The 13931-nt window shown below is 54.7% G+C and overlaps 2 protein-coding genes and 4 pseudogenes across 2 annotated transcripts, besides 4 other annotated features; all 6 read left to right on the forward strand.

Annotated features, from left to right (window-relative positions):
- Positions 1 to 9998: part of a sequence feature (areas not merged during assembly with more than two copies in the genome that could not be assigned to a particular haplotype) that runs on past the window's edge.
- Positions 1688 to 2629, forward strand: Tc00.1047053510933.140 (annotated as a pseudogene).
- Positions 2852 to 2876: a sequence feature (AT_rich).
- Tc00.1047053510933.160 lies at positions 3056 to 3817 on the forward strand (annotated as a pseudogene).
- On the forward strand, positions 4484 to 5281 carry Tc00.1047053510933.170 (annotated as a pseudogene).
- Positions 6568 to 8448, forward strand: Tc00.1047053510933.180 (annotated as a pseudogene).
- Tc00.1047053510933.185 (hypothetical protein, conserved) lies at positions 8895 to 9407 on the forward strand (the record flags this gene model as incomplete). Its single annotated transcript, XM_810062.1, has 1 exon — positions 8895 to 9407. One exon carries the CDS (start codon positions 8895 to 8897, stop codon positions 9405 to 9407), a length of 513 nt encoding a protein of 170 aa, XP_815155.1.
- Positions 9999 to 13931: a sequence feature (heterozygous, non-Esmeraldo-like haplotype).
- Tc00.1047053510933.190 (mucin TcMUCII, putative) lies at positions 10318 to 11430 on the forward strand (the record flags this gene model as incomplete). Its single annotated transcript, XM_810061.1, has 1 exon — positions 10318 to 11430. One exon carries the CDS (start codon positions 10318 to 10320, stop codon positions 11428 to 11430), a length of 1113 nt encoding a protein of 370 aa, XP_815154.1.
- Positions 11882 to 13931: a mobile genetic element.

Here is a 13931-nt window from a genome sequence, read left to right on the forward strand (position 1 = left end):
TCAATTTTATTTTGGACAAAATATGCAGACAATTTCTGGAGCAAGATGGTAGTTAGGCGGTTTTTAAATTTGTGTGGAACAGTAATGGACGATTTCTTTTTCATTTATAATTATTTTGTGTGATGGGGTTTGTATAAGACGAAGGGGATGTTTTTTTTTCCTGTTTTAAATAAATCTTGTGTGGATTGCCGCTGCTTGGGCTGCAGTGCAGTCATGAGTTTGAGCGGTCTTATTCTTGTTGTTTCCGCCATGCGTCTCCGCTGTACATTTTTGTGCGTCCCTCCACATACTCTGCTCTCTTTTTTACTTCTTTGCTTTGTGTTTCTGCAGGCACACAACCACACACACAAGATGCACATTGCAGTGGATTTGAATGCTTCTTTTGCAGTGCATGCTGGCAGCTGCGTGTGGCGGCTGTTGTCCTCTTCCGTGGCCATGAGGAGAAGTGAGGAGGGTACGCGGACCGCGAGTCTATTTTCCTGCGGGTTTGATGCACCGCGTGCGGCCGCGTTGAGTTGGGCTCCGTGTCCCATTGATGGCGGGATGGCAGGAAATTTTTTGCCGCGTCATGGATGGATGAGGGATCGCTTGCTCCGTGTGCGTTGTGTGGTGGCCGCGGGTTTTTGCCATTTCCCTGGGGCTGTGGGAATGAGCTGGGGGAGATGGTGGTGGATGTCTTCTCCTCCTGCATGGTGGGTGGCTGCTGGCGTTGTGTGCCTTCCTTGCGTGGATGCCGTCTCGTGATGTGTGAACTGTGCGGCTGGGCCTCCTGCCCTTTCCTCATGTTGTCTGCTGTCTCTCTCGCTGTATCTGTTGCACTCCGTCCCTCTCCCTCTCGTTGCATTCTTTTCCTTTTGGCTCACGGATCAGCTCACTGACTCCAGCGACTCCACCACGGGTGACGATGGCCGCGATGATGACGGTGCGGCGCCGTGAGGTATGCGCCGTGTTGTTCCTTGCGCTCTTGTGCTGCTGCTGGGAGTGCTGGACATGTATCTGGTGATGCGGATGCGGTGGCTGTGCCGGTGGATGTGTCGTGTGCTCCGAGTGACGGCAGCCTGAGCTATCGCGTGCTTGGGTGTTTGTGGGCGTGGAGGAAGTGTTCTGCAGCCAGTGCTGAGGCTCAGTAGGAGAATTATACTTTCAGTGGCTTTGATGTGCGCATACATAGCAGAGATGGTGAGCTGGGTGCTGTGTGTCATGTGGCCAATGCGGTGCACACATGTAGCAACTGTGCTGCCAGCTGTGCAACGAAAGAGGAAGGGGCCACCGTTGCCTTCACGATGAATGTGACGACACATAAATACGCCGGCCCTTATGAATTGTGGCGGCGTCAATTTCCCCCGATGGAACCATCCATCCGCCTGCACGGAGCAGCGATGCTGACCGGACGGGCATCTGTCAGTTGCCGCCACCCCGTGAAGAGAAGGATGACACAAAATCTGGTGGGACAACTGCGCCGCAAGTTAATGCTGAGCCGTCACATCAGAACGAGGATTGGCGATGGTCTGCGGCGGTTGACGGACCCAACGCCGTCGATCCGATTCCCGCGTCCAACACGGCGACCAACACGCCCGAGACGAGGCCTGAGTTTGCCTTTGTTCGGAACACAAAAGTGGCTCCGATACCATCTGAAAGAAGGCCCACGCCTGTCACCGAGCCGCAGGGGAATCCCATTGATGATGCGATGAGTGGTTCAATAAACGTTGAGTTGCCGCATGGAGTTGTTCTATTTGTACCGCAGACGACGCTGGTGCAGCCGAAGGATGGGATTGTTCCAGTTACGACGAGGGATTCGTTTGCTTCACCCTCTCTCGTCAGTGCTGGTGGAGTAATTGCTGCTTTCGCCGAAGGTCACATGTATGCCGAATATCAAGCTGGTCAATTAAGTAGGCCCTTTTCTTCTGATGTAGTTGCGGGGTGCATCGACTCTGCGTGGGGTTGGTCCACTGTTGTTGGTGGGGTCAATGAAAGGATGCATGGAGCGCAGACACTGTGCTTGGTGCAGCGGAGGGAGAGGAGAGTTTGGGTGTTGTGCTCCGCCGCACAACAATCACGAGGGGCCACGGAGCGTTTCCTCTTGCGGGAGGCTCTGATGTGTCCTACGAAGGTGGGTGCTGGAGAGATGGCGGCTTGGAGCTGAAGCTGTTTGTGGGTGATGTCACGAATCCCACGGGTGGAAAGCGGAGTGGACGGATCGAATGGGGCGACCCCAAACCACTCTCGAAGCTGATCTCTTCTGCTTCTCACGAAGGCTAATGGACGGATTTCATTGCTTCTGGTGGTGCAGGTGTTGTGATGGGGGATGGCATGCTTGTGTTTCCTCTGATGACGGTGAATGAAGCGGAAGACGTTTGCTCCATGATCGTGTATTCGACGGACAACGGCAGTATCTGGGCGCTCTTTGGGGACATTTCCCCTGCGGAATGCGAAACCTCCCGCGTCACCGAGTGGGAGGGATCACTTCTCATGATTGTTGACTGCGAGAATGGCCAGAGGGTGTAGGAGTCGTGTGACATGGGGACAGCGTGGACGGAGGCCATCGGGACACTCGCGCGTATGGGGCAACGCACGATCAGGAGTCTCCCAGAAGGAAAGCCTGCGTGTGGAGTGCGCCGAATATGAATGAAGGCCAAAGGCAACTGTATTGTTATCGTGATGGATATTGGCTGCACTTCCCGTGGGCCAACAATTCGCGTGGTGTGCGGGAATCTCATTTTTAATTGTTACTTTGCTTTTGTGCTGCTGCGTGCGCTGCACCTCCTCTTGTGTGTGTGCGTGCCCTCCGTGAGGGGTGCCGGCACGACGGACCGCTCTCGCCGCATGCGCATGCGGTGGAGCCTTGTGTGCGTTTTTTAAAATATTTTTTTTTATTTCCAATTTTTTTCATGCAGGTTGTTGTGCGAGTTTTGGATTTGTGCCGTATTCATTTGTTGTGGTGTGTGACTCTCATTGCTGGATGGGACGGTGTTTTTTGCTGTTCCGTGTCATTTTTTTCTTTCACTCTGCGTTGACGGGTAGTTTGTGCTGAAGGCTACACGCAAGTGACAGGAGTGATGGCGATGATGATGACTAACCGTGTGCTGCTGGTGTGTGCCCTCTGCGTGCTGTGGTGCGGTGCTGCGGTGGAGGCGGAGGGTGATGGTGATGCGGATGGGAATATGGTTTTAATTTTGTATATTGATGTCCGCAGGCATGCAAGAAAAAAAATACGCAGGGAGGAAAGTTGGATAAGTCAGCGTTTAAGAACTGTATGCATGGTCCGATGAAGGAGATTTGCGGCTATTATTATAATGAGACGCCGAGTGAATCTCGTGATTCCGAATCTGACGAGATTTGCAAGAAATACACTGGAGATCCAGAGGAGGCCGTCGATACCTCAACACCGCTAACCGAACCGTTGACTGATGCGGAAGCACCGGTGGCAACGCCAACTCCAGAAACCTCAAAGGTCGAAGCAGCAGAAATGGGATCAACACCGGGAATACCAGCGGATGATTCACCAGCAAATCCAACAGAAGGGCCACAATCAACCTCAGCTGCCACCGATACTGCAAATAGTGAGGCTGAAAATGGCAGTACAGTGGTGATGCCGAAGAATGCACCGGAATTCAACGCCAAAAAGAAAGAAGAAGAAGGTGAAGAGAAGCACGGGAATAACACGAAGGAAACACCACTCGAAGCCGATGTAACGAAAAATACCACGATGACTGCCGACAGTGACAGTGACGGCAGCACCGCGGTCTCGCACACCACCTCCCCTCTTTTGCTTCTTCTTGTTGCGTGTGCTGCTGCGGCTGCGGTGGTGGCCGCGTGAGAGTGAGTGTGAGAGAGCCGTGCACCGCCCGCACACACACTCTTCCTTCTCTCTCTGTGTGTGTGTGTGTGTCCCCTTGCATGGACTCTCGCCCTCACCTCACCCCACGAAGCACACAATAATGTGCCCATTGTATATATGCATGCACACCCATGCAGGCCCGTTGGTGCTCTCTTTTGCACGACACGCACCGCTGCCGTCCTGCCTGGCTGCATGGGCGGAGCACCGTAACTGTTTCTGTTTTGTTTTTATTGCATTGAGTGGGCGACCTCTCTCTCTCTCCCTCTGTGTGTGTGTTTTGCTTTACGGGAGTAATGAGAGTGTGTGTGTGCTGGTCGTCCCACGCTTCGTTTCATTGTTCTTGTTTTATTGTTTTAATTGTGCCGTGATTGAGTGCGCACATTGCACTTTCTGATCGGCTGCATGCTTTGGATGCGGACAATGGATTTTTCTTTTATATATATGTTTTTGTTTTTGTTGAGGAAGCACCAGTTTCTTGTATTCTTGTAAACTCATTAAGATTGTTTTTGGCTTATGAAATGAGTCCTTTGATTCACGTCACCATGCGGTCTGCATCGCCTCTGGTGCTGCTATTGATGATCTGTGCGATGTGATTTGTCGGCGGGTGTCTTGCTTTCATCCTGAAGTATTCCTTATTTCGTGACGATGTGGAGCGCTCCCACAGCGAGGTTTATTTCGGTTACGGTGAGGAAAATGCATCTCAGGGCGCTGGATGCGTTGCAGGTGTGGAGCTTTTTTTGGAAGGCCCGATGGGTGCCCTTCCGCATTAAGACGTCAACAACGAACCCGTGTGGCATCAGGAAGGACTGCGTATTCTCCTTGTCTCACGCAATGAATTCATTGAATGACAATAGCCACTGTGAGGATGGTGTTCTATCCTCCGCACACGAGAACGCTCTTGCCGAGGAGACTGTCCCTACTGCCTTCAAACTGCATGCGGATCGTCTGTTCTTCCAGCCACTGGAGGGTCCGCTGACTGTGTCCTCATTTGCCACGGGCAGTGTTTGCAGTCGGTTCACGGCGCCTGCTGGGCATTGTTCCACTGGTGTTTTCAATGCTGTCATGGTGCTGCACGTGGCTGCGGCGTTTGGCGGTGTGTGGGTACTGCCGTGCGCCACGCTGGAGGATGGCCGTCCCATCGCCGGCGCCATGCACTTTTTCTGTCAGTTTTATTTCACGGATGCATCGCCACCCGCATCGCCGCGCACCTGTTGGCCCATGCTCTCGGGTTCACCTGCCCGGACATGGCAGGCCGCAGCATGGTAAGGAATGTTGCCGGTGTGCGTGGCAGAGCGCTGTTGGCGGTGGTGCACTCGACGAGTGCCGCGATGCCTGCAGGGAGCACCACGACTGCGACGACATTGATGGCATGGAGCTGCAGGATGACGATGGGGACGGAAGGACGCTGGAGTCGCACTGGTCACAGCGCCACGCGAGGGATGAGCGGATGGCACCAATTGGAGGCGCCGGCTGCTGCAGAGGAAGTGCTCCGCACTGAACATGAGTGAATATTGCTACATGCTCTGCGCATTGGGCGTTTCTACCAGATACTGCGCGTCGGAACGGTATTCCAGCGGTTGGTGTGTAGACGGAGTATCCATGAAATGTCAGCAAAACGCCCGACGGACAGTTGCCCCATCAGTGATCCCGCACTGGATGTGGGGGATGTTGAGGCTGTTATTTGGGAGGGGAGAATATTTGTCTGCGATGCCTGGGGATGAGCCCTCTTTGTGGTGTCTGGACACGTTTTTCACCAACACGACGGATGCGAGGAACCCGGAGGAGACAAACCTAAGTGCTGTAGCGCATGCGGCATTGAGGTGCCTCTGTATGCAGGTGCATTTGGAAGTGACTGAAAAGGGCAACGTCCGTTGTGTTCCATGCACGGACGGGGCGACGATTGCGTGGGCCGCTCGACCCTGCGCTGGGGGAAACGCTATTTGCCGTGACCACGCGCAGGTGTGCACGATATCCGCCACCAGCGGCGGCCTACTTCCAGTGGTTCCGTGGGACGGCGAGGAGAGAGCATGTGGAGCAGGACGGTTTCACCGGCAGCTAATGAACAAGGATTGCCAGGGGCATCCGTCACCGTTGCGGGGAGCATTGAGACCGACCACGGCACACCACCGAAGGATGTAGACACGGCTGTTCCCCAGAAGAATCCGTTGAAAGAGGAGAAGTGGATCCGGCCAGGATGCCCCGACAGACCGCGAGAATCTTCTCTCGGCGGCAGGGATCGAAGCAGCGAGACGGACGGCGAGCAGGCCCGTCCCCGACTCCCGGTGATGACATTGTTGCTGCTGCTTGTCCCTGCCCGCTGCTTCTTCTGCTTGCCTCTGCTGCCGCCGTGGCAACACTCTATGGATTTGCGGTGTGGTCGGCGTTTCGCTGCAAGGGGACTGCGCCTCCTTCTGCTTGGCCTGCACCCAGCATTGGAAGCCCAATAGAAAAACGATCCATTTCAATGGGTCCCTTTCTCCATATGCATGTGCTGTGTGTACTCCGTCTGACTTTGTGTTTGAAATTGGTGGTACTTCCGATGCGCACTGCTCTTCTTGTGTTGGTTGCCGATGTGGGGGCCACCAGATGGTCGTATGGCATTGCTTGTGTGCTTGTTCGATTTTCTGAGACTCACATACACACAGAACGATGCGAGTCAAATGTGCGCACACAAGACACACACACGCATATCCAAGCACATTGTCTGTGTGACTTCTACTTGACATGGTATGCGGGGCGGGTTGGTGCGAGCAAGGCCGACGGAAGCTGGCAGCCCCGTGAGTCCAGCAATGGCGTTTGTGGTTGTGTGCGGGATTATATATTCCATCAGATGCTTGACGTCGTTCATGGATTGTCCAAAGTTTTTTTCTGCGATGCACATGCTGCGTCTGTGCTAAACTGCTCACTGCGTCTTCATGATCTCATGAAGCACGGCGTGACGCTGCTCGAGGACCTCATGACGCCGCGGCAGCCGATTATCAGCAGCCCTGCGCGCTACTTTTTTGCCGTGGAGGATGCGTCCGTGAGCCGCGTGGCTGAGGATTGGATTGCAAAGGTCCCGTACAGGGATGCACACATCTTTGCGCTGGTGCGCACCCCGCATCGCAGTCCTCAGCAACTCGAGTGGGCTCGGATAGCGCCGAGGGCGATGCGTTTGAAGGACACTATGTTAGACTTCGCCGCCCCTGAGGTGCTGGTGTTCCACCTCAGCATGCGGAATGGGTTCCCTCAGCTGCTGTCGCCGCTGTCGCCGCCGACTCGAGAGTCCGTTTTGAACGTTGCTGAGTCACTTATTGTGGCGGCTTTTCACGCCATGAACAACGGTGTGCCTGTTATTCGCCACCAAAACAGAGGCAGCATCTGCCATGGGTTTGTCGGGACCTTTTTTGAGGGCTTTTCAGGCTCTGCTACGACGAGCCGGATTTTGCTTAGGGGCGCCGACAGCCGCGGCAACCCGGTGCGGATCATCGTTGATTGGGGCTGTGTCACGGTGACGCCGCTGATGCACCAACGCACATGTCAGTTTCTGCTTGATGACCTGATGCCGCTGGAGAATAACTTATATGAGCAGACCTGTAGGAATTTTCTGGGTTTGGGCTCGAAGCGGCAGTAATTGATGAGGAAGATGTATACTGGTGCTCCTACCGTCATTGATTCCTTGCGCAGTGCGTGGAGGAGCTTTCGGCGGCGCTGAAAAAACTCCACGTGTATCACCCGGGATTGGCGCAGGACGTGGAGCCGAAGGCCAATCTTGCGGAGTTGGGCAGTGCGGTGCGGGCTCCGCCGGAGTTTCGGGAGAGGCAAGCCAAACTGTCGCTGCACATCGATTTTTTGCGCGAGGCTTGTGGCACAGTAATGGGAGAAGCGACTGGCGGAGGTGCGGGGGGTGGAACAAGACATCGCCGTTGGGCTCAAACTCCTCAGGAAATACCTGGATGGTGTGCGGCAACTGACGAGGGATGCCGCAACGTCCCGGCCTGTGCGACTGTGTCTTCTCCTGTTGCTTGTGGCTGCGAGCAGCACCGACGAGTTGAAGGAGGCCAAGAAGCAGCAGCTGATCCGAGACGGTGGACTGACGCCCGAAGCCCATTTGTTTGCGAACCTTGAGCATCTGACGAGGAGGGCCGGGAGCGTGCAACCAGAGAGCACGGCGTCGGCGCAGGGCGAACGGAGTACGAGTGCCTCTGCGAGCAACGCCGCGACGGACGAGGATCCGTTTCTGAAACATGCCTTTATGATTATGGAGACGGCGAACAGGACGCTGCGGGTTGAGCTGTCGTTGACATCGATGGAGCGCGATCATGCGATGGGACCAAATGGCGCGAGTGGTGGCCAAAACAGTGGAGCATGAGGGAAAAACGCCGGGTCATTTCAAGGGTGTGGTGGCAAAGAGGAGAATCATCCTGATCTGGGTGGTGGTGGTGGGACGATTGCCCTCACAACTCCTCAGCGCATAGTGCTGCTTGTTTTGGGTGGTGTGGCCTGCAGCGAGAGGCGCTCGGTCCATGAGGTATCCAAAAGGTATGGCCGTGAGGTGGTCATTGGGGAAATCTCGTTGCCGCGTCCTGAGGTGTCTTTGTGCAGGGACTTGGCATCCTACGGCGCTGTGACTCACGGGCGAGACACGCGCAGGAATGCATCGAGGGCCAAAGAGTGGAACAGAAGCAACCACACACTATTGCGGGTGTCTGTGGGGATTGTGTGCGCTTCTTCCTGCATTCCGTTCCTCTCCATGAAGCGTTTCATACGATGCGCGTATGTGTGTTTTAACGGCTGCACTGCTTGCCTTTTACTCTTGTTTTCTTGCGTGTGCAGTTGCGGGCCGTTTCCATGCAACTAAGAAGGCGGCTAAAAAAGGAAGGACGTTTGTGGAGCATGCACCCACGGCTTCAGTGTTCATCCACTGGTGCTGACCTTTTTTGCCAGGGCATTTGTGCGCGCTTTTCCCTCCAATGTTTATTTTTTTTTTTGCACAGGAGACAACGGGTGGGCATTCGTGAGTGCTGCGGCGGGCTGCTGTTGCCCTCGCCGGGACGCGCTTAACGGCGGCAGCTCCATGACTTTGTGCACAAAAGGAATGGGACTTTCTCCGGATCCTCACCGCAGGCGCATGCCGTGGACGGCCGCAAAGGAGTGTGTGCCCGGTGTTGTTCGTAGCTCCAAGGAAAAGATGGCGTTGGATGGTGCACGACGAGTGGATGTGGAATGTGTCGACCGTGCATCGCAGGTGTATCCGCTGGAGGCATTGCGGGCGGCCGTCGCCACATGTGAGTACAATACATCTAGAGGGAAGAACATTTTTAATTGGTCTCTCAGGCGGAATCAAATGTACTCAGGCAATAGGTTTACTGCGAGGAGTGGCCGGAGGGGACGCACGACGAGAACGCCACTCGCACCGCCATTCATTTCCGTCGCCGCGAGACCACAACGCAGCCCGCGCCAATACGACTTGCGGATGTTTTGGGTGGCATGCGCTGTTCTGTTTGCCGTTATTGTTCCCCATCCCCGAGCGTCGGTGCAGACGTCCCTGTCGATGCAAGTTCTTATCGATTGCGGACACACCCATTGATTGATCTGGTCGGCACCCCAGCCCACTGCTGGTGCTTCTGGTATGACCGCTGCACCGCCCCAGCAGCTGGTGGAATGGGACTGGGGACGAGAACACAGCAGACCAAGTTCGGTCAGATGGTGCTGGCAGCCCTGTCAGCATCCCGCCGACTCCAGCGGCGAGCACAGAAATCGACGGGACAGGAAAGGAATCAAATGACTGCCAGGGAAACAATTGTCTTTTAACATCACTCCCAGTCAAACAGCCGGAAGAATTAACGACAACATCATTCACCAACAATGAAGAAGGAAAAACGACCACCGCCGATAGCGACAGCAGCACCGCGGTCTTCTACACCACCTCCCATACTTTGCGTCTTATTGTCTCGTATGCGTGCTGCTGCTGCTGTGGTGTCCGTACCTGCATGAAGTGGTGTGCGCTGAATATGAACAAAGGCCGATGACAACTGAACTTTCTTTGTGATGGATATTGGCTGCACTTCCCGTGGGCCAACAATTCGCGTGGTGTGCGAGAATCTCCTTTTTAATTGTTACTTTGCTTTTGTGTTGCCGTGTGCGCTGCACCTCCTCTTGTGTGTGTGCGTGCCCTCCGTGAGGGGTGCCGGCACGACGGACCGCTCTCGCCGCATGCGCATGCGGTAGAGCCTTGTGTGCCGCTCCTGTTTGCTCCTCCCTCCTCTATCTGTGTGTGTTGGTGTTGCGGCAGGGCTGTGTGTGTGTGTGTGCCTGCTGCCATGGATTGGAGTGTGTGTCGTGCGTGGTGTGCGGCGTACGGTGCATGCCTGGCTGCTGCCCTCTCCTCATGTGGTGTGCCCTCTGTGTGTGTCTGCCGCACCTCTCGTCTCCCCTGTTGCTCTCCATGTCCCTCACTGTGCAGATCAGCTCCACACCACTGAACGACCACACTCACGATGATGACGTGCCGTCTGCTGTGCGCCCTGTTGGTGCTTGCCCTGTGCTGCTGCCCGTCCGTGTGTGTGAGAGCGACTGGCGGAGAGAAAGATGTTAAAAGTTCAGACTCCCCTGCGCCAAAGGCATCAGATGTTCCACCCGCACCGAAAGTGGAACGAGACGGTGATGCGGACCTTGCGTTAGAGATTCCTGAGCAGCACACAGGAATTTCAGCCAATACGTCAAGGTCAACACCCTCGGGAAATCATGCACATCAGTCCGAAGGTTTGTCTGGTTTGCAAGCGGGAACAAATCCAAAGGACGATCCGCCTATTTCAACAGATAGGACAGCAGTTACTTCATCAGGTGCGCCAATTCCGCCAGGGACACCAAGTCCGACGAAGGATAATCGAGAGTCACCAGTTTTGGCAACTGAGTCCGCACAGACACAAGTTGTGATTGGTAATTCAGGTACAGAAAACAAAAAGGTACAGGAAAATACACAAGGTGTTGAGGAAAATAAGGCACAGACATCAAGTCAGGCATTCAAAACGCCAAATACGAGTTACACTACTACGACGAAGCCACCACCGCCAGTAGAGCTATCACCAGCAAGGACCGTTCCAGAAGGAGAAACAAGCCCAACAGCATCAACAGGCACACAGAAGGCAACAGAAAAAAAAACCACAACGTCACCTTCAAACGCTAAAACGGCGCCTGAAGCACCGGGAAAACCTTTAGGAAATGGTGAGCCAAACCAAAACAGACAAGGAACGAACACACCAGTTTCGGTGAAGGATGCAACTACAACTCGTCCAGCGGAAAAAACAGCGTCATCCGTACCTGAAAGTGGCAGTGATGGAACCCAGAAAAAGGAGGACATAATTGACGACGGTGATCAACGGCCTAACGGCAAAGAACCACAAGACGGGCTCGAAGATGGTAATACCAACGACACTCCCACATCCACTGAGGCAGCACAAAAAACGGCAACAGTCAACAACTATCAAACAAATAATACATCTAAATCTCGTGAAAGTGACGGCAGCACCGCGGTCTCGCACACCACCTCCCCTCTTTTGCTTCTTCTAGTTGTTGCGTGTGCGGCTGCTGCTGCGGTGGTGGCCGCGTGAGAGTGAGTGTGAGAGAGCCATGCACCGCCCGCACACACACTCTTCCTTCTCTCTCTGTGTGTGTGTGTCCCCTTGCATGGACTCTCGCCCTCACCTCACCCCACGAGGCACACACAATAATGTGCCCATTGTATATATGCATGCACACCCATGCAGGCCCGTTGGTGCTCTCTTTTGCACGACACGCACCGCTGCCGTCCTGCCTGGCTGCATGGACGGAGCACCGTAACTGTTTCTGTTTTGTTTTTATTGCATTGAGTGGGCGACCTCTCTCTCTCTCCCTGTGTGTGTGTGTTTTGCTTTACGGGAGTAATGAGAGTGTGTGTGTGCTGGTCGTCCCACGCTTCGGCTTTTTGTTTTGTTTTCCTTTTTGATTTTGTGGTTGAGTGCACCCATTTTACTTTTTGAACGGCGGCATGCTGTGGCAGCGGACACTTTAAGCTTCTCTTTCTTTTTTTTTTTTTCTACTCTTACCAGCGCGTCTAGCTATACAATGCCATCTGAGTGCCGAAGAGGTGGTCGAGCAACGACAAAAGTTTCCTGCTATGAAGCAACTGCCATTGAGAGAACTTTCCGAGGCAAAGGTCCTGTTCAATGCCCAGCCGTTGACGCACAGCCAAGGTGCCTGGACATTCTGGGAGCAGATGGTGCAAGGTTTCCTGCGGGCCAATTGGCGTGCTAGTGGAAGCTGGCTGATCCTGCGGCAGCAGAGATCGCCTCCTGGCACTGCTGTTTCGATGCCGTGTGGCGTCTGGGTTGTGTGCGCAGCGACTTCTGTGCGGTGCGGTGCTTCTCCGTGTGGGGAAAACCATGTCACAGAAATCACATTTGAGCTCGGGAAGCGGTGGAGGATGTTCCGGACGGAATGACCGACAGTGACTGACGAGACCCGAGAATCCCGTCAATGTGGAATCACAGTGCGGACACTTCTCCTTCCGACGGCGTGTGAGGGTCCGTCTCCTTACTGGAGAGACGTCTTCCTCCCTCGCCGACGGGGGAACAGTGTCCGTCCCCGGTGCAGTTGGATCGTTGTTAGAGCGCATATATGCAGACTGTTCCGGTGAGATGTTGCAGAATCGGCATTGGTTCGTGCAATCCCTCACGGCCCAGTATAGTCGGCCCCAGAGCTCAGATTCCCCGCACCTTGCCCTTGCGAGGTGAACCAGTTCCTGACGGTGTAGAACTTCCTGAGTGATCAGGTCCTTACCGCTGAGATCTGATGGCCTTGTGCCGCAAAGCAAGTAGCGATGAGTGTCTTGACGAATGGTGCTACGCCACTTGTTGGTGAGCTGGGTAGTCAAACATGTCAGCAGATCCGTATGCCATAAAGGTGCGATTCCTTGCTCCGTGTATTGTCCACTTTCCATAGTCTGCGTCGCATACTGATCTGCAAGCTCGTTAGCATGTACTCCGCAATGTCCGTAACAAAACTGCAGGTGCACGGACCAGCCAGCACGCGTCAGTGTTAAGAGACGCTGCCAGATCTGATCCTCCGTCCAGTCTGTCTGACTGAGCGGGCCCTTGTTTAGAGCCGCTAGAAGAGACTGACTGTCCGTAACCACAAGCAGGGTTTTACGCCTGTGGCGGATACGAGGAATCATCAGCTTCTCTAGGGCTAGAAGCAGCGCACGGGATTCCGTCCTGTAGCTGCATGGGCGTGCACCGCAGTTTATGCTGGCCTTTTCTATTATCTCCGATGAGTTGAGGGATGAAAGCAGTATTCCAACCCCTGCTGACTTGGGAACGTCGACACCGCCATCGGTCGCGAGTATCCACGAGCGGTGGCTGTGCAGCGCCAGAGCCTCCTCGCTGACTCTGCGCTTTTCCCTTATCAGCTCTTCTTCGTCCGTTATTGAGTGGTCTATCGGAAGTCCCACACCGATGGTGACCCGGTGAGCGGAGGCCGCAAACCAGGGAGGAATGGAGCTGCGAAAGAACCGCTCTTCGCGTGGTGAGCTCTGGGTGATGCCATAGTCCTTTGTGTATGCGTCTACGAAGGCATATAGCTCGTCCCGAGGTAATGGCGAGATGCGGAAACCAGCGCGAGGCGAAGGCTCAGGCGGGGGTCTCCGCATCCAGTCCATCTGACATGCGCGTGTGTTCTCAAATATTGAGAGCCGCGCGCGCAGGCAAAGGACGTGGAGCGGCGGTATATTAGCCTCCAGTAGTGCGGATTCCGGGTCAACAGTGCTCGGAACTCCGCTGACAATGCGTGCTAGAGTAGCGTACGTCTTCTGCATCTCATTCTTCGCTGAATCCGTCGCTACTGCCCATATGAGCTCGCTGCCATAGCGTAATTTGGAAGCACCGTATCCAATGACGAACGTGCGTAGGTCATGTGGAGATGGTCCCGCCTCTTTGTGCGCTATGCAGCGTAGCTGCGATATCCGTTGCGAAGTGGCAGCGCATTGCTTGGTGGCCGCCACATTTAGCGTCAGTCGTGGATCGAGATCCATGCCGAGAAGCTTCGTAGTTCGCGATGCCCCCATGTCATGACTGGG

This window comes from Trypanosoma cruzi, genomic scaffold (genome assembly GCF_000209065.1).
Source record: "Trypanosoma cruzi strain CL Brener 1047053516979 genomic scaffold, whole genome shotgun sequence".
NCBI lineage: Eukaryota > Euglenozoa > Kinetoplastea > Trypanosomatida > Trypanosomatidae > Trypanosoma > Trypanosoma cruzi.